A 25,921-nucleotide genomic window follows, 5' to 3' on the forward strand; every position below is an offset into this window, starting at 1 on the left:
GCCTTTAATATATTTGCATAAATCAAACAGCTTGGCAGCCCTCCTACTTAGAAGACACACAACAGCAGAGCTATTCAGAGATTCTTGTTTTCACCCCATCCTTCCGAACATCGTCTCCAAATCCTTGAGGAAAAGCATGCGGCTCACTATAGATATCTCAGGCCTGTCTATACAAACACAGAGTGATGTAGCACAGCATTTATGGCAGTGTATAAACAATAGTACCAAACTTAGGGAGGAAACACAAAGCAGAGCAAATCTAATTGGTGGGTTTTGCGGAGATCAAGAACTCTCCCCCTTCTCCTCCCTAAGCATGATGAACACAACACTCTTCAGATGTGATTTTACACTTAACTGATTGGCTTCTGCTACAAAACCAGTGGTACATGGCTGGGTATGTGACAATTTTAGTAATGGCCTCTTAAATTTGTTGTGAAGGACAAAAATGCATCTACAGCCACAAGGCCATGTAGTCACACCTTGTTGGGGAAGTGTCCTTCCTCCTAACTCCTGGGCATCAGCACTCTGAGCTAAATTTGCCAGATTAAAGACTGGGAAGGTGGACCAAACATCCAGCAGCCATTGAAAATACCACTCTGGCACCCAGCTGAAGATGGGACCACTCGTCACAGGGACCCCACAGCTCTGAAGAACGTGTAATTATAGTTATTAAGCAGAAACACGCACACTTTGGGGAATGGAGCGCGTTTCTTTGGCACCTTTACAGTGTACTGACTGTTTTCCAGCGTGCTGATAGTAAAGGAACACAAAGGGGAGTTTTTTCCATTGCTAGACAGACTAGAAAACCTCTGAGGAATATCAAACAGAAGCCCTAACCCTTGAAGAACCTCACAGACATCCCTCCCTTGCAGGGACACGCTGCAGGAACACAGGCAGTGCCCCTCTGCAGAAACACACCAGTCTTCCCAGAAGTGTCCTGAGAAAAAACGAAACCAAACACTGAGTACACACACAGAAATCAGCGTGGACGACAGCAGGCAAAGCATTTTACCTGCTTTCCTGGCTGGAAGGCTGCATTTCCACGTTCATGCCCTGTACAGCATGTCACCATCTGCATTCCTGATCGCCCTGCTCCACAGGGGAGGATGGAGGCCGGCATCCTCCTTCTGCCCTTTCAGCAGATTTTTATGAAAGAAAGCTCCTCGGTAGCCTGGCTGCAGAGTGTGGCAGAGTGGCTGAGATTACACCAACAGCCACCTCTGCACAGCAGCTCAGAAAATGCCTGCCCCACACAGGTAACTTCACTCCCTGCGTCCCCACAGCCACCGGGAAGCTCGGCTGGGTCCAGCTCCTGCTGCACAGCAAACCCACCTGGTGAAGGATTAACTGTGTTTAACAAGTGCCATTCACACCCCACACCCCCGCTCCCGAAACACAGAGATACAACAAGCTGCATGGAATAAACTCACTAATTAATCCCTCTAAATCAGTTGGCGTTAACGCCACAAACAACAATCGCATCAGTTCCAACCACGGCGGGGTGGGGAGTTGGAACCAGATGATCTTTAAGATCCCTTCCAACCCAAACTGTTCTGTGCTTCTACAATTCCATGATTGCATCCTGGCGGGAGCAGCGATACCCACCAGGAGCTACGCTACCTTTAAAAAGCTTCCCCAAACCGCCACTGCTACTTTAAATAACGCTGAACCACTGTACCAAGAGATACTCACAGTAAATAAGTAACGAGTAAATAACAGCTACTGACGTTTTTATCACACAGGTGTAAATTCAGTTATCGAGAAAGGGGAAGCCTTGCACTATTTTTGCTCTGACACCAAGGCTGCTCGGGGTAAATTGTCATGCTAGCTTGTAATTATTTGGGAAATATACAGAAACGTTTAAATACGAATATATACAAAGTACCAGTGATCACGACACACTTTGATTAGTAGGGAACTGAATTTCAGCCTGGGGAGAGCAGGACCCCACCACGAGCGCCGCAGGAACGATTCAGACCCTGTTCTTCAACCTCCATGCAAAGCCCCCTCCGGCACCCCCTGCACCCCCCTTTTCCACGCTCGGCCCCCAGGCTTGGAGACAACTTTTCAGGGATTTGGGGAGCAGAGAGAGTGGGGGGGGGGGGTGCGCATCGCACAGGGGCTGTTCGAGCCTCCCCCCACTCCGTGCCGGGGTCCCGGGTGCTCGGGGTGGGCTCCCGCCGCCGTGCGCGGCCCCGACCCCGCAGCCCCCCCGGACCCCCGGGACGGGACGGGCCGAGCCGAGCCCGGCGCGGGGCCGGGGGGGGAGCGGCGGGGCCGGAGCGGTGGATCCGCGGCGGTAACATGGCTGCTTCCCTACCGAATTACGAAACCGGCTGTGCGAGCGGGGATTACCGGGGAGAGCCGGCGTGGGGAGACCCCGGGGCGGGGAGCGGCGCGGGGATGGGAACGGAGGGGGTGGCGATGGTGTCGGGGAGGCGGGGGGCGGCGAGGGTCTGGGGCAGGGATGGGGGTCCCTCCTCGTGCCGGGGGGGGCGCAGGAGCCGAACGAGGCGCCAGCAGCGAACTACCCATCTCCAAACCCACCGCCCAACCCGCTACCGGGGGGCCCGACGGGACGCGCCCCCCAAAACCACACAATGAACAATAACGGCGAGCGGAGGCGGCGGCCGGGGGGGGGGTGCCCCCCACGTGGCACCGATGTCCTGAGCCCCCCTCGCCCCCTGCCCGCGGCGGGACCCACCTTGAGCGCCGTGCGGGCCGTGCTCCATGGCCGGGTCGCTGCCCAGCTCGGCCAGGCGCCGGCCGGTGGCCGCCAGCTCGGCGCGCAGCGCCGTCACCTCCTGGCCCGCCGCCTGCAGCGCCCCGTCGATGCGCAGCGCCAGCTGCTTGTTGTCGTCCATCATGTGCAGGATTTTGGCCTGGGGGGAGGGAGGAAGAGGAGGAGAGAGAGAGAGAGGTGAGAGAGGGAGCGGCGGGAGGGGTGGGGGGGGGCGGGCAGGGGGCTGAGCTGGGCGGAGGGGGGGGCAAGGGGCTGCCGAAGGGGGAGCGGCGAGAGGGGAGTGGGCGGTGCGAGGGGGCGGCGCGAGGGGAGGGGGCTGGGGGGGTGCGAGGGGGGCTCTGAGAGAGGGGCCGAGGGGATGGGGGGCTCTGCGAGGGGGTGCAAAGGGGAGAAGGATGGAGAGGAGGGGGGCTCTGCGAGCGGGTGCAAAGGGGAGGGGGGCTCTGCAAGGGGGGGGCAAAGGGGAGGGGGACAAGTGGGAGAGGGGCTCTGCGAAGGGAGAGCAAAGGGGAGGGGGCTGTAAAGGGGACGAGGATCTGTGCAAAGGGAAGGGGAGTCCGTGTAAAGCGGTGCAAAGGGAAGGGGATCTGTGCAAGGGGGGCTGTGCAAAGGGGAGCAGGGGCAGCCTGTGCAAAGGGGGTACAAGGGGGCGGAACAGGTTGTACGGGGGGGTGGGGGGTACCCCCTACCTGTTGCCCCCCCCGGCAGCCCGGGCAGGATCGCGGCTCGGCCGAGGGCATCCGCGGTGGGAGCGCGGTGGGTGCGCGGCTGCGGTGGGGCGGGTCCCTCCCGCACGGGGCGGGCGGGCGGACGGACAGACGGACCCTGCGGCGCCCGCGCTGCGCTGGGAGCGAACCCCCCGCCCCGCCCCGCCGCCCCCCGGGAAGTTCAGGGGTGCTGCGGGGATGCTGCAGTGCCCGCGCCGAGCTCAAAATGCCACTAATGAAGAGCCGTGCTGCTAATTGCGCGCGGGTCGTACCCGGCAGCTGCCTGCGGCAGGTGGAGGAGAATGGGCTCCAAAAATCCCCCTGGAAGGATTTTGGCGGGGGAGAGGGAGAGCCACCTGAGCGCTGTCACCACTGCAGTAGCGTTAGTGCGAGAGCTCTTGCGCTGGCGGTTTGTGTGGCACGAACCCAGGGTGAAAAATCGAGAATTATTGGTATCATCCATTCGCTGGCGACTGCTAGAGGGAGCGCGGATGTTTCCCTGTGCCTTATCCATCCCTCTGAGGGATCCTCTTGTGTGTTTGCCAGGGCTGCAGCAAGCCTGCAGAGCTGCCACCCTGCCCACAGCAGCGCGCAGACGGCTTCATCCCACTGAAATGAGATCATAAAATCATGGAATGATTTGGGTCAGAAGGGACCTGAAGGATCACCTCGTTCTGACCCCACCCCCAACCTTCCACTAGACCAGACTGCTCCAAGCCCCATGAGCAGGGGTGCTTTGGAGACCATGTCCTGCATGGCTTTACCTCCCCAGTCTGTCCATGCATCCCAAATCATGGTGGGATTCTTGGGGTGTCCTGTGCAGGGCCAGGAGTTGGACTCGATGATCCTGGTGGGTCCCTTCCAGCTCATCATATTCTGTGATTCTATGATCTGCAGGCAGCAGTGCTGTGGGTTGTCACCTGAGCCACCTGTACCTGGAAAAGTTCACTAATCTTTTAGGAATGCCATGGGCAGGAGCCTCCATGTGTGGGGTGGGAGCCTCACAGAAACGGGAGTGGGTGTGGGAAGCTCAGCAGGGAGCTGGAGAGTGAGCCAGTGCTCTTGCCAAGGGAAAAACCAGAGGAAATCACGACCCGTAAGGAAAGGGTGAGAAACAGTCCTGCACAATTTGCTAAACCCTCCAATATTTGCCTAAATTCAGGCTTTTGGCTGAATAAATGGAGAATTTGTGGCAGTTCCTTGAACTTCAGGGTGTCCTACAGCACCGCTGACACTGCAGAGCCCTGAGCCAAAATGCAGCAGAAAAGATGAAAAAGGGCTCCCCTTCTCAGAGAGCTGCAGGGATGACTCTGGGAGAGGCTTGACATGAGAGAAAGTGGGAGAACATCATCATCCCACGTGGTGACATCCCGAGGGAGTGCAGGCATGAGGCTCTGCAGGAGCAGAGGGTTTGGGGTGCAGAGTCCCTGGGCAGCTTGTGGGAACTGAAATCAGGTAAATCTGTCACATCAGTCGGATGAAAAACATCACTAAGTCAGCCTTGGTCCCCCAAAACCTCAGATCTGATCTTGGGCGTGGGTACAACCAGTTCTCCAAGAGTCAACAGGATCAAGTCCCTATCAAGTGGCATCTAGACCTTACATCCATCTGGATCAATCCCTCTGGATATTGTAAAACAATAGAAAAATCTAGTATTTATTCAGAGAAATGGAACAGTGGCTTTTCCAAGGGACAGTTATTTCTGACTGAGGGTTTCCAGCAGTGTCTGCAACCCAACCACTTGTGCTGGGCCAGGGCACTTGGAATATCAGTGGAAAGGTCTGTTTTCCTTAATGAATTCCCAAAGGGCCAACAAACAACCCGCAAGGAGAATAAATGCAATTTTTGAAATTCTTTCTTCATCATCTCTGCAGCCATCCCCAAATGAGATAAAGTTCTTTAAGTATATATAGAAACTGAATTCTAATCAAGATAAATGCCCGGTTTCATACCTAATTTGCATGAGTATGTGCTGCAAACTGTGCTTGCAAATGAGAGAATTATGTATGTAACCAGATAACCTGAGTGTGCAATCCCAGTACCGTATATGCAAAACTTACTCATTGCACTTGAATAAAACTTAAGCTTCAGCAAAAAGGAACTCGGCTTTAAAGGACCAGCACATTATTTTTATCATAAAAAATCAGGTTAAAGTTGATTTGAACCTTCCAAGAACACATTTAGCTGCTGAGGCAAATTCCAAATTATGTTTCTTACTCAATCTAACCTTAATAATAGACTAGTTGAGCTGCTGCACTGCCAGAGCTGGAATTTTTTTTAATTTACTGACGAAGAGAATTTCTACATTAGTGCCTGGCTATTTAAAAAATCTGTCCTAAATTTGGCTGTGGACTCATGTGTGAATTAAAAACTTCGCTTTAAAAACCTTCATTACTACTTTCAAGTTCTCCTGAATTCCCCTGAAGATATCTTGAAAGATTTTTCCCCCTTTCCCATGCCTCCTCCCATCCTTACTAGGGAACAGCTGAGTCCATTAAAATTGATTTCAATCTCTCAGAGCAGAATTTGATTTCTCCAAGCTTCTGCCTGGAAAGAGCATGGAGTGTCCCAGCAATCCAGAGGCATCAGCCGGTGGAAAATGAGCAGTGCAGGCACAAGGATGAGGCATTCTCAACCCAACTGGGTTGTGTTCTCAGTCAGAAGGCCAAGCCTTTGCTGGAATACTCAAAATTGGGATGAAATGAAACTTTAGGAAATTAATTGTGCTTCGTTTGCTTTCTCCCATCAGTTTTAAATTAACGAAAAATTGAATTAAAAGGTAATTAAAGAGCCAAAATTAGAAACATATAATTTCCCAACATTGGGTTTTTTGTTTTGTTTTTTTCTTATTTCAGCTTTTACCAGGAGCTTGACATCTACTCAGGGAGCCTGTGTCCCAGATGGATGGGATCCCTGGCCATGCAGTTGAAGCATGGAGAGGTTGGGAATATTTCCTAGGGACACACAGGAAACCTGAGTCATTGCCAACAAGTCACAAATCTCTGTTCAGCCTTAGCTACACTCAGCATCTGTTCAGGTGGTGTAAGGGGAGCCTTGAAAACCTGAAAAAAACCCCCTCAGTTTTGGGCAACATGTTCTTGTAGTGACATCACATGCAGGCAGGTCATTCCTCAAGAACATGTTAATGGAATAAACAAGGATGGAGGAAGATTTCAGAGTACTACCCTTCATCTTTGCTCTTGTTTCAACCTAAAGAGTGCAGTAAAGAGAGTATGAGAAGATTTAGGAGATGAAAAAGGGCTGAGAAACACATGAGTACCATTCAGGCCTTCCAAACCCTTTAATTTGCTATTCAGATCACCACTTTTTATGGTTTAATATGTACAATATGCAAAGGAACCAGTTTAGCTAAATGGGAAAACCCTTCTGTGTTAAGGTTGAACGTAATCTAATAGGGCCCTTTGACTTGATTCAATTAAATCCTTCTTTTTCCAATTAAATAATCAGCCAGAATTTAATAAAAATGAATTTCAATGTGTCATCCTGCAGAATGATGACCCCTGTGATGGGGAAGGCTTATGTAAATTCTGCTGGTCGCTTTTTATCTGCCTCTGCCTCTCTTCCTCCAAAAAAAAATTGCCTTCTGTCTGTATATTTACATTAATTTCTCATCTGCTCCATGTATCTCTGTTTGCAGGAACAATCCCAGCTCAAAGGGCTGCGAGTATCAGCAGCTGCTTTCAGCACATCCTCAAAAAGGGACCTTCTGTGATGGGAAAATGGTCTCCAAAGCGGGATTTTTGATCCGTGCCTTGGGTTTGTTATGCCCTGGGACACTGGAGGGCAAAGAGAACTTGGCCCCTTCCAAATGTCACCAGAGGCATCTGCGTGGCCATTCATCACCAAGACAATGCAGGCCAAGACACCAGCAAACTCCAGCAGCAATCCCCAGGAAAAGCACAGTGTGGCCCACGTTCCACAGGCTCTGCCAGCACATCTCTGCTAAGTGACTCCCATCAAAGTCACAATAGTTGATAATATCTACATTTTTTTTTCCTTCTGCAAAGGTCACATTATTATTTCTATTATTTATAACTGCATTTCACCCCTTCTCACTTATAAAATACAGAGCACCAACTCTTTCCTTCCTCAGTTGGAATACAGAGCAGCATCTTAATGCAAACCTTGCTGATGTGGTACTGCTGTGCTGTAATAACTTATTAACGTAATAACTTATTAGCTTTTAAGTTATTAAAACAGAATTAGACAGAGCTAAGCATGGGCAGGTTAAAAATCTGAGTGAATGTTCTGTTTTTCCCTGTGATGCTGCTGTGCCACATTTCCCCAGCCCCAGTTCTGTGCGGGTTTGAAACAGTCCTGGCGACCTTCCTGTGCATCCCCCGGGACCGTGAAAACAAACCCATTAATGTTTATAAAGTGTCTCAGACTGGGGGAATTACATCACCACGGCAAGATACAAGCTTAATGGATCAAAACAAACCCCAGCTCCAAACCCCCCAGCTTAGACACATCTCAGTTACCCAGCGCAAACCTCGAGGAATCCCACTGAGAAAGGGATAATTGAGGGAAAAATGTGATCCCAGAGATTTTTTCTCCAGTAAACCCATTTCACGTTAATAGGAAGCAGATTTCTAGACCCCTTTGCAAACAAATGACTTCCACAGCATATTTCACAGCTGAGAGCATCCATGGCACCAAGCTTTACACGCAGCACTATTAAACCCAACATTTGTTTAATGAATTACAGCAATCCATGGATCCGTGTACGTTCAGCTGTATTTAAATGTTTATGGGGAAGACGTCAGCAGCCAGCTTTGCATGGGCAGGTATCGGCGTCAGTGCTGAGCTCCCGCTGCAGTGCACCCAAAACTTGGAACATGTTTTGGTTTCTGTCTTCTTACTGAGGGCAAATTACCCAGGAGTTTCGTGGTCTCTGCTAAATGTAAAGCTGTTTGGATTGGTGTAAATTTGGGGTGTTTTCTTTCTGAGGGAGATAAACTGTTGCACATCTCGCACCTGGCTGGGGTTGGTCCATGCAACTGAGAGGCGAATTAAGCCATTAAAACTCCCAGTCAAGCACGTTTGACGTGCTGCAGCTGTTCCCAAATGACCTCATCCTCACCTCAGCAGTCAATATATAAGCCTTGACAAAAATCTGACTCTGGTCCACCCTCCTGGTTCAACGTATCCCCCGCTGCAAACTCTGCATGAAGTGCTCCTTTCATGGCACAGCAAAGCAACAGCGAGGATGTGCTGTGATCCTTTTGCTTTCTTGCACAGACACCTCTGGCCTGTGATGGTCTCCAGCCCAGATATCCCCACCCAGGAGCTGGTTTCACAGAATCACGGCATGGTTTTGTTTGGAAGAGATTTTAAGGACCATCCAGTCCCACCCCCTGCCATGGGCAGGGACACCTTCCGCTAGCCCAGGTTGCTCCAAGTCCCATCCAACCTGGCCTTGGACACTTCCAGGGATGGGGCAGCCACAGCTTCTCTGGGCAAGCTGTGCCAGGGCCTCCCCACCCTCACAGGGAAGGATTTCTTCCTCATATTCCTGTCCTCTGGCAGTGTCTAGGGTCCAGCCTAACCCTGCCCCTGTCCTGTCACTTCAGGTGAAATCTGTATGAAATGCCATTTTCCCATCCTCTCCCCATCACAAATTAAGGGGAAAAGGTGTGGTTAGGTTTTTTCAGAACCACCAGGGTGATTTGGGACATCAGGTCCTGCTGACTTACTCCAAGACATCCCCTGTCCTCTTGGGAAGGGGAGAACGGGAAGTCTGCAGAGACATTGGCTTTGCAGACCCGATTTACCACCTGCTCAGACACTATTACAAGGATCATGTGAAAACTTCAATGAACAGGGAGAATGTAAAGCACTCAGATAGCAGGATAATAGGTGTCACGAATAAAATTCTGTGATCAATCAGCAGACAAATATATACTTAAATTAGGTGTTAGTGGGACAGATGCAGGAAAGGTGATTATGGGTTGCCTCTGTTTCCTTCAGCAACAATGATGACACGCCAGGGTGGGTCACCCTACCCTGTCATTAATAGAGCATCAGCATTCATCTGACAGCTTCTTTGTCCTGGGAAGTCAATTCAGAGGAAGATTTGACATTAGCAAGAGGCACAGTGAAATTCAGACACCTTTGCATTTTCATGACCCTCCGGATGCTTTATCCTGACAGATTACAGGCAAGTTCGCTCTCCTAAATTGGGCAGGAGGTAGGAATAAATATTTGCACCCATCCCTTTCAACTGTGGCAATAAACACCATCAGCAGAACCAGTGGAAGAACTGCCTTTTGCTCCCTTCCTGGAAAACAAAACTAAAACCAGGGCTTGCGGGGCAGAGCCATGGGAAGAGTCAGCTGGAGCATCCTGGAAAAGGAAGATGATGGATAGAAATGTGATTTTTGTAGTGTAATATTTGTGATGTAGGTAAAAGATAAGATTTCAAGGGTGATTCATGCCTCTAAAATAATCCTAAAATCAATGCAGAAATGGAGAGCTCCAGAGAGTAACAGAGGGGGGGTTTAACATGCACAGCACAGTGTCCCCCATTGCCACCCACCACCCAGGGAGCACATGAGCACCACAAAGTTCCCATGGGTGTGTCAGGGGCCAAACAGCACAATCTAGACAGGAGTGCAACTCCATTTATTCCTGCAAGGCAGAGCATCTTTCCCTTTCATTCCCAGTGAGAGAACACACACTCTGGTGTGAGTGTCATCCTCCTCCCTTGTTCTGTTGCTGACACCAACACCGGGTCACACCTGGTTTGGGGATCACCCCACTGCCAAACCAGTTCCTTTCACAACAGAGGAATGTGCTGGGGAGTGTGGAACAATAAAACAAGCCCTTTTTCCCCCCTTTTTTCCTGGTTTTATTCAAGATACTACCAGCAGGGTGGACTAATCCTGTATTGCATAAGATTACAAACCTACAATTACACCCCACCAACCTGTGAAAGACCTAAAAATATACACCTAGATGAAATTTCAGCATTGAGAAGGCAGCTGAGAAACAAGAGTAATGTTCCTACACGTACGCATTACATTATTTAGAGTGGTGTTTTAAGGTTTCAGTATGTACTCATTGATTCTGTGGATTTGGGGCTTGGAGTGTCCTGGTGTCCATCTCTTTAAGTGTTCATAACACAGGTTGGTGGAGTCATCAACCCTGTGAAAAATGACATTCTTCCTGCATTGAGAGAAATCCCTTTAGATCAGATAACTCACAAGTACTTTTTTTCTTTGTTTGGGTAGGAAAATACTGCAAATATCATTTCACAGGATGGGGAAACCTGGGCACAGATGGGCTGAAACAGGGTGTGAAGGGCACTTGCAACCCATGGGACACATTGAGCCTTTCCAGTTAAATAAGGAACAATTCCTTCATCTCACCATAGAGTTGATTTACCCTAATGGAACACCCAGCCATAGAAGGGCAGGAGAAATGCATCTTCTAATAAAGTCCCTTTAACTTTGACATAGATTACTTATAAAAAAACATCAAACCACACCAAATACACAAGTGTGATAAAATATCTCAGTACAAAATCAATTCTGAGGCGATTAACAGCCTTTGAAAAATTGGGGCTTTAAGTCAGTTCGTGGCAGGGATCAAATTGAGCTGCTGTCAACTCACTTGGGCATTTTACTTTGCCTCTGATATCTGACAGTTAAAATCACCTAAAATGGTTCCCATTATTCCTACATTTTCTCCTTTTTTGTCCCTGGGGGAGCACCAGACAGCCAGGCTCCCATCCCAGCCTGCAGCATCGCTCCCCATCCGTGGCTGGGGGAAGTCCCAAGGCTGTCAGAGCTTCCTGATCAGTTCCTACACTTTGGGGGAAAGCTGGAGGTGAGGCTGACCAGCTGTGAGCTGCCACAAGTCCCTCTGGCTGATTCCCAGCTGCTGCTGGGAGCAGTCTGTGGTCCCAGATGAATAGCACTGGTCATCAGCTGGAATACCAAAAGGAGCTCAGTCCTCTATAAGAAAAGGCTTGAAGCATTCTCCAGCCCTTCTGCTAGGTCAGGTGAGACTTATTAATATTAATAATATTTATATTAATAGCTTTTCATGAAAATGGGGAAGTTTTCCCCAAGCCTGGTGGGCCAGAGAAGAGGGAGATATATTCAAATGGTGTCTTGGTGGAGCAAGAAGGATCCAAGGGAAAGCTGATGTTCTTATCATGGAATCACAGACTGACCTTGGGTGGAAGGAACCTTAAGTTCATCTCCTTCCACCCCTTGCCATGGGCAGGGACAAATTCCACTAGCCCAGGTTGCTCCAAGCCCCGTCCAACCTGGCCTTGGGCACTTCCAGGGATGGGGCAGCCACAGCTTCTCTGGGCAACCTGTGCCAGGGCCTCCCCACCCTCTGAATAAAGTGTGGAGAGAGGGATCACTACGGGTGGTCTCAGAGAAAGTCAGGGCAGATATGTAGTAATGTCCAAAAAAAATAAGGATGCAAAATGCTAAGCAAATAATAATTTTTTAGAATCACAGCTGGATGGATTCCTTAGAAAAGTCTAAGGAGTGTTGTGAAGCTCCAGTGGATGCAGGAGGTTCTGTGGGTACCAGCACATCCATCACCCCAAAGTCTTGAGGACAAGAAGCTGCAGGATTGTTGGCAGAGGGATTTTAAGAAGGTGATAGATATAAACCCCATCAAAGGCAATTAAAGCAAGCAGGACAACTGCCAAGCTCTCGTGTTTGCTCACTGTCAGTGGGTTTTATGGATACAGAGATATATATCTGCAAAGCTATTCAAGTGCATTTAATTTTTCCAGTACCCACGTAGTGCAGCCTGTAGGAGATAATATGTTTATCCTCCAGAGTTCGTGACTTCATTCTGCAGTACTTGGCTCTAGGGTGGGTTTTGTATTATTAACTTCCTTCCAGTACATCGAGAAAACAAAACCTCTTCCCACCGAACACCCTGGGATGAAGTTTTGTCAGGTGTTCAGTGCAGTTTGTCACACACTGCTGGAGGCCCATGGTGGGACAATAAGCCTGGAAAAAATCTGGGACCTCAAACCTGATGGAGATGTGAGCTGGGATGTGGAGAATGCAGGGCTGGAGGTGGGAGTTTGCTCTGTCACAACCCTGGCACAGGTTGCCCAGAGAAGCTGTGGCTGCCCCATCCCTGGAAGTGTCCAAGGCCAGGTTGGATGGGGCTTGGAGCAATCTGGGCTGGTGGAAGGTGTCCCTTCTCATGGCAGGGGGTGGAAGGAGATGAACTTAAGGTCCCTTCCAAACCATTCTGTGATTCTATGATAAAACCTTTTTGAACATCCACATTTATGTTTTTAAACTAAATTTTAGGCCTGACCTTCAGTGAGATGAGGGTGATGCTGAATCCCTCACACCCCTCACTATCCAAAAGGTCTGGACAAGCAGGAGAAATGACTTAGGACTGTTTCACTGATTTTTTTTCCTTCTGTTGCCATCCCATTAAAAGTAACGGTTCATAATCTGCACCAGACCAGCTCGTCTCAAGATAAAGATCTGCCTCGTTTGCAGCTACATAATTAGCAATTACCCTAATTTCACTTACATTAAATTACATTTTTTTAAAAATAAATGTTATCTTTTCTGACAAAAAAAAAAAAAAGCAGCCTGGGTCTAAATCAGACTATTTTATATAAAGCAGCAGCACCATTATCCTGCTCTCAGATGTAATGTCTAGACACTTTTAATGAAAATATTCATTATTGCTCATTTGCATCTCTTTCAATTCCAGGACAGAAATCAAATGAAGATGTCAAAACTGTGCTTCCTCTGCCTCAGGCAAAACGGAGCCACGGTGACCCCCAAGTCCCTCCAAACAGGAGCTCAGCTTGTGTGAAGGGAAAGCATCTCTGGCATCCTCATAACTGAGGGCAGCGTTGAGATGAAAGATGAGCAAGGAAAATCAGAGGAAAATAATGGTGTCAGGATCTGGGTCTGAGATCTGCAGCTTTAAAACAGGGAGATCCCAGCCTTAAACTGCAAGATGTGTTGAAATACAGATGTTAATCAGGATGGTGGTAACTCATGTGGGTTTAGTGGAGACAGTTCCTGGAGATAAAGCATATTTTAAACCTACTCCTTACTTGCTGTTAACAAAACTTTCCATTAGTACAAGGAAATATATAATATACCTCAAGCACATGCTTCACTGAGCTTGGAGAGTAAAGATAAAATAATCTTTTTATAGCAAATAGGAACGAATACTTAAAAATAATAAAAAGTTGGTGAATATTCATTTGAACTCTTAAGCAAATTTGCCCTTGTCATATTTGCATCTCTCTTGTGTTCTCTCTCTGTGCAATGAAGTTTTATTAGCATGAACATCCACAGAAAGTGAATGTGAAGCCTGCATACCCATGGGAAATGAATTTCAAATTCACTTGCCGTGTGCAGTCACCCAAGAAACTTGATCATAATTGTTTATTGTGCTTAAATATTTATATTGTTGAAGCACTTGTTAGATAAAAGGGCCGCGATGCTCCTGTGTCAGGTGCTGTTCAAACACTGTCCCAGGCTGCAGGAATTACCTCTGTCCCCAGCAAACACCCGGGTGTGACAGGTTCAAGTAAGAGAGAGATGGCAGGTGCCAAATTCCAAGGTCAAGAACAAGCGCTGAGTGAAAGATCAAAAAGTTTCTCTTAATTTTTCCTGGAAAACTGAGGAAGTTGCGGTGGATCCACCAAATGGCACAACCTGACGTGGGTGTGTTCTCACAGGATATTTGAAATAGAGTCAGGGATTTAAAGTTCATCAGAAGCACCGTTTTGAAGGTTTTTTAGTGCCTGCAGTCCTCTGGCACAGGCTCCAGCCTTCGCTCAGAGCTCGGATTTCAGCAGTGCCCTCAGGCTTTACAATGGATTCTTACATTTTCTGTTCCCCTCCCCTGCTCCCCATTTGCATCTATAAATGCACCCACGGCCACTGCCTCCCCCAGCAGATTCCATGGCCCTGGAGCAGGAATCCCATCCCTGCTCCCCAGCCCAGTTAACACCTTCCCATCCCTGCTGGCTGTGCAGGGCAGTGTCACTCCCAGCTCATCCAAAGACACCTCTGGGGGTTTTGGGGAGAGATGGGCGGCACTTCCTGCAATAGGGGACCCCTGTTTTGCTTGGTCACAAATCTTCTGTGCCCCACAGACCCCTCAGCAAGGCCAGGATGCCCCTGCCTGATCCAGCACTGACTGAACACACCTCCAGACCAATCCTCACTAAATCATTTTTCTCTGTTACCTGCCTTGGTCTGGATTTTTTTATGACTAAGGGGAGGAATAACTTCAAGGTCAAATCCCTGCTGGGAGCAGGGCAGGGATCTACACGCTGCACCCATGGACTGGAGCATGAATTACCAACTATTAGGGGCTGCTGAATAAAAAAAAACTCCTAAAATTGAAGTTCAAGTTGCAGCAATAAGGATATGCAGGAGAGAAAACTGCATTAGGACATGCACTGTCTTACACACTCACTTTAATCTGGATTCAGCAGTGGGAGGAGGGGACTTGGAGTTGCCCCTCAGAGCAGGGTCAGGTCTCCATCAGCTTCTTACTCATAACTGTGTCTTAATTATCACCCAGTGCAGTCAGATTAGAGTTGCCTGTGTCAATCTGCATTTGTAACACACGAGTTCCCTGCTCCTCCATGGACAGAGCAGGTGCTACTGGCAGTGTAATTACACACCATCATTAACCAGCAACAATCTCAGTTGCCCCAAAGATGCTTTCAAAATCAGATACTGGATTTCACAGCATTTCCTTCAAACACAGGCCACCGAGGGGACACTGGTGTGGAAGTGGAAAGATGTAATTAGGGATTTGTGAGAAGGAGAAGAATGTCTTGAGCAAACCAAGAGAGCTGTTGCTGACACCACTGCAGAAGAGGCAGCACTTGGGGCACCCACTCCAGGAAAATTGTTTCTGAGAGCTTGAGCTGCTTGGAAATGACATTTGAAATGTAGAGGGTTGGAAAGGGGAAGAGAAAGAAATGGGCCTTGTGGAAGGAGATGAGTTCTTGCAAGGGGGAATAACAGGGCTCCATCTCTGCATGGAGCATCCTCACAGCAGGAGCAAAACGGGGACCCCCCTCTGCCCAGAGAGCTCTGAGGTTCAGGGGCACACAGGGCACTGCAATACCCACATACCCCCATTTATATACTCCTTTATCAAATATTCAATAAAAAAAGAGATGCCAAATGCAATGGGCAGGGTCTCCCTGCATGGCCAAGTCCTCTTGGCTTTCCACCCCCATGGCAGAAGATGCCACTTGTCACGGGAGCAAGATGGATGATGATGGAAAGAGGTTGAAGGGCATAAGCTCAATATGTGGTGCAACTCCACACTTGCTACTATAAGAAAATAAAAGTGCCAAACAGACCAAAAACACCTTTTCCAGGAGAAAAATTTGCTGGCTGCAGAGGAAGCCAAAGTTGGCTTTTACAGCTTGAAGTGGTTAACGATTTGGTTTCTTTAAACCAAAGAATTAATGGCACTGAACTTCACAACAACAACAAAAAATTAAAGGCACCCCAAAGAATGTTCTCTTAATTGTAGCAGCCCGCTGCATTAAAGCTGCTATAGGAAAATTCATTTACAATTCAGCTATTAAATTGCAAACCATTACCACTGCTTTTATGGCTTTATATCCCTCTCACAAATTTATTGTGTAATTACTTGGAGCAACAGGATCGTTTCTAGCAAGCAAAGTTGAAATAAGGCAACCATTCCAAAATCCTCCCAATTCTGCCTTTTCCAGATAAAATTTACACAAAAGAGGAAAAATGGTACAGCGCAGTTTTCTGCCTGGGGTTCTGGGGCATTTGAGGACAGAGCTGGATTCTTGGCTATCAGAAAGGTGGGATGGAAGTGCCCTCCCCCAACAACTGCCATTTCTTGCTGTAGGAAATGGAATTGCTCTGGAGGTGTTGGGACTTGCTCCAATGGATCTCTGCAGCAGCAGAGATGGAGCTTGAGGACCTGGCATTTTCCCACCTGCTGGGGGGCTCAGCCAACCCCCAGCTAAAACACTGCTTGTGAAATAAACCATAATAAAATTAAATTTTAACAAAATTGCATTCTCTGCCTCTCATTTTCCACGTCTCATTTTCCACCTCGGCAAAAGAAATTTGTAAATAAATAAATAAACTCCTGGGCATCATAAAAAAAAAAACCTGCATAAAGGGGCATTAAGCAGGACAGGCATTTCCTGAGCAGAATGACTGGAATTATTGTTGGAAGATGCAAATAAATTCACATCGTGTGCCTCTTTTTTTCCTCCTTTTTCTTTTTGTACCACCCTCATCCAAAGGAGGAGATAGCATCAGTCTCCAGCTCAGGAATCTCTTGAGCAGATTAAAGACCCAATTATGCTGGATTTGGGGACACTGCCGACTGTCCAGCCTGAATCCATGGTGCTTCATAAACCCCAGGATTAAACACTCCCAGCCCCTGCAACCACTGTATCATGCTGATCACCAGCAATGACCACAAAACCATCTTTTTGGAAGCAATTCCCTTCTCCCATGGGGTTTTTTTCTGTCCTGATCTGCCAGGGGATGTTTCTCACCTCCTTCTCATTACCTGTGATTCAACCTGGGAGCTCACCTCAGGCACATTCCCTCAGGGATGCACTGAAATAGGCACTGCAGTGCTTTGCTGAGCTGGGCCCTGGGCATTTAATCCAAACTCAAAAAAAAGGGAGGTAAACGAACAAAACTTCATTTTTTTCCTAATTATCATTATCCTTGATGATAATAATAATATTCTAATTATTATTATACTTGCAGTGTTTATATTTTTGTTTTGGAAAGGAGACTTTTAGGGGTCCTAAAGGCTGGTAAATGCAAAGAGAAGGCAAAGCAAATCAAGCAGAATTCCCAACCCATCCCACCCTGCTGCTGCTGCCGGTTGGAGATGGACACAGTGTCCCAGCAGCCTCGTGCATCCTAATGGCACAGAGAACACATTTAGTTATGCAGGAGACATCTCCCCCGGCTGGCACATGGCAGGGGGCTGGAACTAGATGATCTTTAAGGTCCCTTCCAACCAAAACCTTTCTGTGATCCCGTGAATTGCTCCTTGGAAAGGCTGAATGGCCCAAACCTCCCCCTCCCGCGCTCCCGATTCCCGCTCGGCTCCTGCTGCCGGTGCTAAAAGGGTCTGACTTTGGGGGATTATTTAATATCTGCTCCAAATGTTTGCTGGGGGTATAATGACACGATCAGCAAGGCCAAAGGCACTGTGGTTACACAAGCACAGCACCCCCCTCTCCCCAGTAAGGATGAATCCCTGTGAGCAGTGGGGGGGGAAGGAGCTGACAAGCCGGGATAATTTATTCCGCTGAACCCAGTGCCTGCCAACTCAGCTCAGCCTGGCATGGGATAGGCTTACAGGAGCAGCCAGGCTGGGATTTGCAGGGAGGAGGAGGAAGAATCTGAGTGAATCAGATACCCAAATCTCACCGGATTCAGCAGGAACTGGTTTTTCAATCAGCTCAGGATCATTTTCCTTCTCGTGTTCATCTGTTCTGTCAAGTGCCACTAATGAGTGTGGGTGATCAGTGGAGAAGGGTTGAGTCAAAAAGGGGGTTTTGGGTGAAGTTACTGAGTAACAAAACAATTAAGAAGAAAGATACAGGGAGTGAAAAAACCCTAACCTCTAAAATTTCCAATGAAAATTGATTTTGCCAGAAGCTGTTGGTCAAGGGAGAGACAGGACCATCACACACAGGGACTGACCCAGTGCTCTGCTGTGATGTGTTCCCACCTCCACTGTGCATCACCATAAGGAATTCAGCAGTTAATAATGGTCTTAGAATTAGTAAGCTGGGAAAAGCCCTCTAAGATCACTGAGACCAACCCAGCACTGCCATGTTCACCACTGAACCACATCCCCAGGTGCCACATCCACAGGTTTTTGAACACTTCCAGGGATGGTGACTCCACCACTTCCCTGGGCAGCTTGTTCAAGTGCCTGACCACCCATTTAGTGAAGAAATTTCCCCACCCGACCCCAGACAGCCAAAGGGGGAAGGATGGCAGCGGTGTGAGGACAGGGGTCGGGTGCACGAAGGGCATTAATGGTGAGAAATTCCATCTCTGCTCCCTGCGGGCACCCAAACCTTTGTCACATTGTGAACGGGAAGGAGAAGAGGTGCCGAGTGAGTGCATCCCTCAGGCTGGGGAGCGCAGGGCTGGGGGGGTGAGGGCAGGCAGGGCTCCAGCTGTGATTTGGGTGCTGAGCCCCCCACCCCTGTTTGCAGGCCCCCGGTCCCCGCGTGTGCCGCGGGAGCCACACGTGCCACGGAGCCAGCAGTTGCTATGGAGACCGAGGATTTTCTTAAAACTCCTTGCAAAAAGGAGGCAGAGGGCCCAAGACAGCAGAGGAGCAGCGTCTCCTTGTAGGGGGGTTAGGGCTGTGCACAGACACCAAGCTGTGACACCCCCTCCGGCTGGGCAAGTTGTTCCCTCCGAAGGGACTCCTGTTTGCCCCATGGTGGTGATTTCTGTACCTTGCAAACATCATGTTCTGCCTGTGCTGGCTCATCTCTGCAAGGTGCCAGTCTCATCCAGTAATCACTTTTATTCTTACAGTCTCCAAGGGTTGTCTAAAGATGCAGCTCCTCTGTCAACAGAGAAACTGGCTTTTAATTGCAGCCCTTCCAGCAGGGGATGGAGCTTCTTTCTCCACTGATGTATTTTTTAAATACATGGAGAAGTCACAGGACTGGCAGATGGAGCAGAAAAAGCCCCCCAGTTATCCAGATTACAGCCCAGCACTGACCCTCCATACCATGGTGCTGCTGGTGTGGGATGGGGAGCTGGAATTGGGTTAAACCCACAGCCTAAAGCTCTCTTCCACAAGTCCCTAAATGCAGCTGTGCCCTTTGATATTTCTAAGTGCTGGTTTGTCCCTCCCCAGCCTCCAGGAATTGAGATAAATCAATAACCCATCAATTCTGACAGTGGAGCTCTGTGGTACCCAAATGCTGGGGGTGCTACTCCTGAGTGATTCATATGCAGGCAAGCAGAACATTCCCAGACGGCTTTAAATGAAGTGGCTGGCAAAATCCCCTGGGAATATTTAGTTAGGATAAGAAACATATAGAAACACAGCTTTTTGGAACCATCTCTCAGTAACTTCAGTTTCCATAGTGACTAATGTTTGTGTTTATACCCAGTCCCTGTGTTTCTATCAGATTTTGCTTCATGCAACAGCTGTTCCAAGTCATTTCACCAAGACAGATGATCCTGATAAGGAGCAAAGTTTCCATTCTACACAAATGCACATTTATTTAATAAAATCCAAAGAATTCAACCCCGGAAAAGATCCTGTGCTTCAAAAGATTGATTATCAATGCAGCCAACTGATGGGAAGAGAATGAGAGTGGCCACAGAATAGCTGCTGCCTAATGAGAGGGTGAGAAAAAACAGAAGAGAAAATAAAGGAAACAATGCTGAAAACACCAGTAACTTTATTTAATTTGGCCAAAAGCTTTCTATCCCTGGGCTTTAAGCACCAGTGTGATGTCTACAAATCTTGCTGATTTGGAGATGTCAATACAGTGGCTCAAGGGGGGCTGTTGGACTCCCCCCCAGCCTCCTGCCATCCCTCTGGATCACCTCATCCCTGTAAAAGCTCCTGGGAGCATCCAGAGGAACAAAATGTAGACTAACCTGGGCTTTGGGATCTAATAAACCACTTTCCTCAAATATCCCATCACTTTAGCATTTATATAATTACCCAATTTCTATTTCAATGTAAATAATGATTATTTTTAATTATTTTAATTTTTTGTTTGTTTTTCTTAAGTAGGATGGCTCATGTTTAGCTCCTTGGAACAATCCTTGAGACTTATTTTAGCCTCTTTATTAGATCAAATAGAATATGAGCTCCCTGGTTGGATCCAGGCTTGGATCAAGGTTTGAATCAAGCCTCCACAAAGTCTCTTTGGGATTATCACCTTGCCCTGGGCTGAGCTTGTACTAATGACAGAAGGCTGTTGACACAGTCACCTCGGACATCTCATGCCTCTGATTTTTCCCTGGAAAGATCAAAGTGTTGGGGATGTGCAGGTGAGGCCAGGAGGCTTTGGAAGTGTTGGAGATGGCACCTCCTCTCAGCACCTGGGTTGGCAAGAGCCTGTTGGCTGCCTCCCTCCTGTGCCCGGGTGACACCACAGGCAGAGGTGGGTCCTTAGGTCCACTGGCACCCCAAAAAGATTAACTAAACCTGCTTTTAGATACACAGCTGGAGGTAAGCACCCTGCTCCTCTTGGCTTCACCTCTGCCACTGTACATGAGGAGTGCAGGGAGGAGATTGGGACAACTCAGAGCAGAGCATCGGGAACGATGAGATGTTGGGAAGAATGAAGATGTGCTGTAGGAAAAATAACTCCAGTATTTCCTGCCTCCAGGTTTCTTATCTTTGCCTCTCTATAGTCCTACCCCAAACCTGGAGTTGCCCCACATCACTCTGTGCCCCTGCCCATGGGGAGCAGAAGTTTAGCAGGAGGTCAGACCTGCTTCCACAAGCTGATGTCTTACTCCTGGCAGCCTTTATCTTTAAATGGTCTCTTCTTTAAATCTTCTCCCTGCTTGCACAGGCCCTGGCTGAAATCCTGATGGGAACCAACAACTCACTCCTTCATGCTACAGGAGGCACCAAACCAGCAGAGGACGGAGTCCTGCTCCCCAGCACTCGCTACCATAAATAACTGGAGTGCACAGGCACTGGCAGGAACTGTGGAGTTGCTTATCATTTTAATCACTGCTAAATCACGTTGCAGAACTCCAAACCGAAGGAAATGATTTTCATTGTTAACCTCCTTCTTCTTAATTTGCAAACTTCCTGCGAGTAATTGAAATTCCTGCTCTGCGAAAGCAGAAGCTTTATCTACCACCTTGTTTGGCCAAATTAAGAGAGATGGGACTCCACTCCAGATCTGCTAAATATTTTTCCCTGCCTTCTGAAACATTCATTACATTTTGCATTGCACAAACTGCTTCGACCTCCCGCTGGCTGCACGTTGAATTATTTTAATCAGGAACAAGAATCGTGTTAAAAGGAACTGTAACATGGCACAACAGGAAACCTGGGCTTGCAGACTCCTTTGGAAGAAAATTCCAGCTTTCCCCTTCCCTTTTTGCGGCTATCAATCACACTCTAAAAATAAAGTCAGATATACAAAATTATCCTGCCATCAGGGCCTGAAAATATTTCAGTTAAGCAACTGTCAGTGCTTCCCTGATGGATCTCTGCTTCCCAGGTTCTCTATCTTCCCTTTTCAGATTGCGCCGGGCTGAACCTTGGCACTCACCCCAAGGATGATGCTGGAACAGTTTGCTTAACAACAGCCTCTTAATATCACTGGCAGCACAGGGAGGCAGCACATCCTCGGGCAGATCCAGGGATACGAATGCCTGCAGCTCCCGTGGATTTCGGCTGATGCCAGAGTTGCCTTCAGCACCCCCCAAAAACCAGACCACGTGCTCTGACAGGTTTGTTGGAGCATCAATCCTCCCTGGGAGCATTAGGGATGCCAAGTGTGCTCTTTGTTAAAGCCAGCAGAGCTCCTCTGGATTTACCAGCAGGTAACAAAGGGCAAGGTGGGGGGAACGCCTGAATGCAACCACCCTGTGCAGGGCTGGAGCCTTGGGCTGCCTGTCACACCTCCTCTGCATCCAGCCTGAGACCCAGAAAGGCCCTTTGCTCTGCTCCTACCAGCCAGGCACCATTTGCTCTCCTCCCTGCAGGAGTCCTGGCTTGGCACCGTTGCAAAAGTCACAGAATCACACAATGGTTTAGGATGGAAGAGACCTTAAGGACCATCCTGTTCCACCCCCTGCCATGGGCAGGGACACCTTCTGCTATCCCAGATTGCTCCAAGCCCTGTCCAGCCTGGCCTCACTTCCAGGGATCCAGGGGTAGCCACAGCTTCTCTGGGCAACCTGTGCCAGGGCCTCATCACTCTCACAGGGAACAATTTCTTCCCAGTGTCCCATCCAACCCTGCCCTCTGGCAGTGGGAAGCTGTTCCCTCTTGTCCAGTCACTCCAGCCCTTATCCAAAGTCCCTCTCTGGCTCTCCTGGAGCCCCTTTAGACACTGGAAGGGGCTCTAAGGTTTCCCCAGAGTCTTCTCTTTTCCAGGCTGAACAACCTCTTTAACTTCTTTATTTCCAATTCTGAAGAAACTACTGGATGACAGGAATAGAAATATCCTGCTTTTCCCAGACTCACATCCCACTACGTTGGCCAGGAGGCCACCACAGCCATGTCCTCTGCCACTGCTGGGGTTCATCTCTTCAGGCCCACACCAGACCCTTAATCACAGACAAAAGGAATACAAATCCTCCCAAGAGCTGTTGCAGCCCCAGGGGAAAAAACTGCTTCATTTATTTGTTTCTTCCTCTTTGAACACAGCAATATTTAAAAGCAAATCTAGCAAGGACGAGGCAGCAACATGCAGAATCTGGTTATTATGGTCCCATTCTGCACCACCAGGACCAACAGTATCCAGTTGGTATCCACAACACACGAGACTTCTCCTGCTTTGGGAGGCAGTAAGATTCAAGAGTTTTCCTTTGCAGACTATTTGTTTTTTAATACTGGGGAAAGTGGGAACATATGCGAGGGGGGAAGGGTGGCAGCAGCATTTGTAACGCTTAATTTACTAAAACGACACATTGCACAGATCTCCCATCTCACTTCATTCAGAGAAATTAGCATTTGGGTAAAGCAGCCAGCCAGGATAGAGATCCATCACAGGGGTCTGAAATGCAGTGCTGGGATGAGGATCCTTCCCAAGACATGTCTGAGGCCAAAAGCATCATCATCATCAGCCCCTGGCCTGGGTAAAACATTCATTTGCTTTTTCTCCCCCCATTAAAACATCAGGTTTTTGATGGAGCAGAGCCAGTCACTCCCCATGTGCATGGACCCTACCAGAAAGCAGGGAAAATGCTTGGATTTTAGTGTTATTTCAGAAATGACACCCAAGCTTTGTCTCCCAGTATCAAAACCTATGAAATAAGTGAGACCAAAACAGGCAGAAAACTACCAGAAGAGCAGTATCGGGTTCTGCATTTGAAAAATACTTAATTTATAGTCTCTCCATATCAGAATTATTAAGAAAGAAAAATACCTATTGCCTCCCAAATGTCACCATATCCACCCGACTTCCGTGAATCTCTGAATGGATTTACCAGTGCCAGGGGCAATCTCATTTTCTAGAAAACCTGTTTTACTGCCTAATATTCCACCCAAGTCTCTGGCTGATCACTTAAATAGGCTTTTACCAGGCAGGGCAGGCTGCACGTCTCATTTCCCTCAGACACCCTGCAGCGGGCTCCGTGGGTGGGTGGGGAGAGGAGACGTCGCGGGGAGCGGAGTGGGATCGTTTTCTGTCAAATTAAAATTGTGATTAATTCCGAATCGGTGCTGTCTGACGAGATATTTTCCAAGTTGTTTAATTTCAATAACTGCAGCGTGCCTGAGAGACGATGGGATGAGAAACACCCCGCCCTTGGCACGGAGGATGCCGAAGGGGTGGAAGCCCCTCGGTCCTGCCAAGGGATGAGATGCTCCTGGTTGGAGCAGCCCTGGCAGCCCCAGTGCAGTTCAGAGAGGCTGAAGAATCTGACAACCCGATAATCCAAAGCTGTCCTGAACATTTCCCTGTCTAATCGATCATTTGCAATGTTTACTGATGAAAGAGTGATAAAACCTCAGCTTTATCCATCCCTGCAGTCCTGCCTTAGCTCCGGTGGCTCCGGAGGAATTGAGTCCATTGATTTATTGTAACACACCTAATCTGGATGTACAAGCACACAGGGGAAGAGGCTGATCCTTCGACATGTGCACAGCACATCGATCCCTTCATTTTCATTTGCCACCCTGTTAACCCACCCAGAACTGAGGGTTGGAACTACAGGATCCTGGAGGTCCCTTCCAACCCAAAGCATTCTGTGATTCCATGAATATCCCACACACATATTGATGGGAAAGAAGAGAGAGGATATTTGAGGCCTGATCCTGCAAATCTTGCTCAAGAGTCATCCAGACTTACATAATTTAATCTGCTCAGTTTATGCCAGGAAGACCAAGAAGTGACTGGAATATAAGGACTTCTACAGGAAAGGGGAGATATCAAAAACCACTGGGCAGATGCTGAAGCCACACGGACTATAAAGAGCAAAATGTCACTCCTGGGTGATTCCAAGAGGGACATCCAACCCTAGGCAAATCATATTTTACACCATATATTATGTTAAATAAATATAATAAATGTTATATATAAATCATTTAACAAAAATATAATATTCATAGGTATAAATATTTAATAAAATAAATACATCAACTATAATAAAAATTTCTGGATATCTAAGCAGCAATTAAGCTCATTACTGTGCAGTGGAAATCTGAGGGACTGACATTCTGGGAGTCAACAGCTTGGCAGGCAGCAAACCCACGGTGGGTTCGGGTGTTTAGTTTTGCATGTAGCTCTGTGCTCTTGAAAAACATTTCATTTCTTGAAGATTCACCTTCGAGCTCATCAAAGCTTAGCTATGACATCAAGTAAATCATCTCCTATTAGTCAGAAAGTCGTGCTGCACGAAACAAAGAGATGCTGAAAGTCAGCCTGGAAACTGAGAAGAAAGTTGGCAACTGGGAATTATCCTGATACACCCAAACAGCTCCGAGTCAGAGCACTAATTGTCTGCTGTCTGTGGTGGCATTTGAACAGCTCTGAAAGAGAGTGGGATTTTCATGATGCAAACCCTTCTTCATCCACGTGAGCCTCCTGGAAGCAGCATCTTCCCACGTGCTTTTCGTGCCAGTGCAGATCCAGAAACATGTGCTTGGACCAGTGGTTTAACTGGGAGAACACTGAAAACTCCAGAGGTGAGTTCTAACACAGACCCACGTTTAGGAACATTGTTTGGGCTTTATTTTGCCCCATTGGATTGAGTCTGCCATGGTTCAGAGTCACCAAGTGCTGAGGCAAATAGCTCATGGCACTTACACAGGGTAGGAGGGATTTGTTTGGTTTTTCTAAACAAAATATCATGATGAACCGAAGCCCTAAAAAGTTTTATTACAAAGTTATTTTAAACTATGAGATCAATGAAAAGGAGAAAATTCTACTTGATTTTCAGGTCGTTTCCTGGTGAGAAGGGAAAAGGCAGGACTCAATTTGACCTGGGTTACTGCCTTCTGCAAGGATGGATGGAATCACAAACTCACACTGAGAGAGAACAGTGTCACTGGGAAATGATGCTGAGAAACAGCTCGCTGCTACAGGCTGGTTAAAGGCTGCACTTTGATCACAGAATCACACCTTGGGCTAAAGCTGGTGAGATACTGCAGTGGTGGACACTCTGGGTGTGGGCTAAAGAGGGGTTATCAAAGTCAAACACCTCAAACTTTGAAAGTTCCTTTTCTCAGGAAAACTGTATCCAATCCCCTTATCTATTATTCA

At 48.0% G+C, this 25,921-nt stretch overlaps 1 protein-coding gene across 2 annotated transcripts in view; it reads right to left on the reverse strand.

Annotated features, from left to right (window-relative positions):
* KAZN (kazrin, periplakin interacting protein) overlaps nt 1-25,921 on the reverse strand; it is a 200,781-nt gene that overhangs the window by 81,208 nt on the left and 93,652 nt on the right. The window contains exons 1-2 of one of the 2 annotated variants that reach the window (XM_027702888.1): nt 3,433-4,105; nt 2,705-2,882 (exon numbers count right to left, since the gene is read on the reverse strand). In XM_027702888.1, coding sequence (XP_027558689.1) covers nt 2,705-2,882; nt 3,433-3,483 — 229 coding nt within the window. In that variant the 5' untranslated portion in view covers nt 3,484-4,105. Of the gene's footprint in view, nt 1-2,704; nt 2,883-3,432; nt 4,106-25,921 lie in introns of those variants that run through there. The other variant, XM_027702887.1, reaches the window with a different exon arrangement.

Source organism: Neopelma chrysocephalum, unplaced genomic scaffold (genome assembly GCF_003984885.1).
Source record: "Neopelma chrysocephalum unplaced genomic scaffold, ASM398488v2 Primary Assembly neopelma1_200, whole genome shotgun sequence".
Taxonomy (NCBI): domain Eukaryota; kingdom Metazoa; phylum Chordata; class Aves; order Passeriformes; family Pipridae; genus Neopelma; species Neopelma chrysocephalum.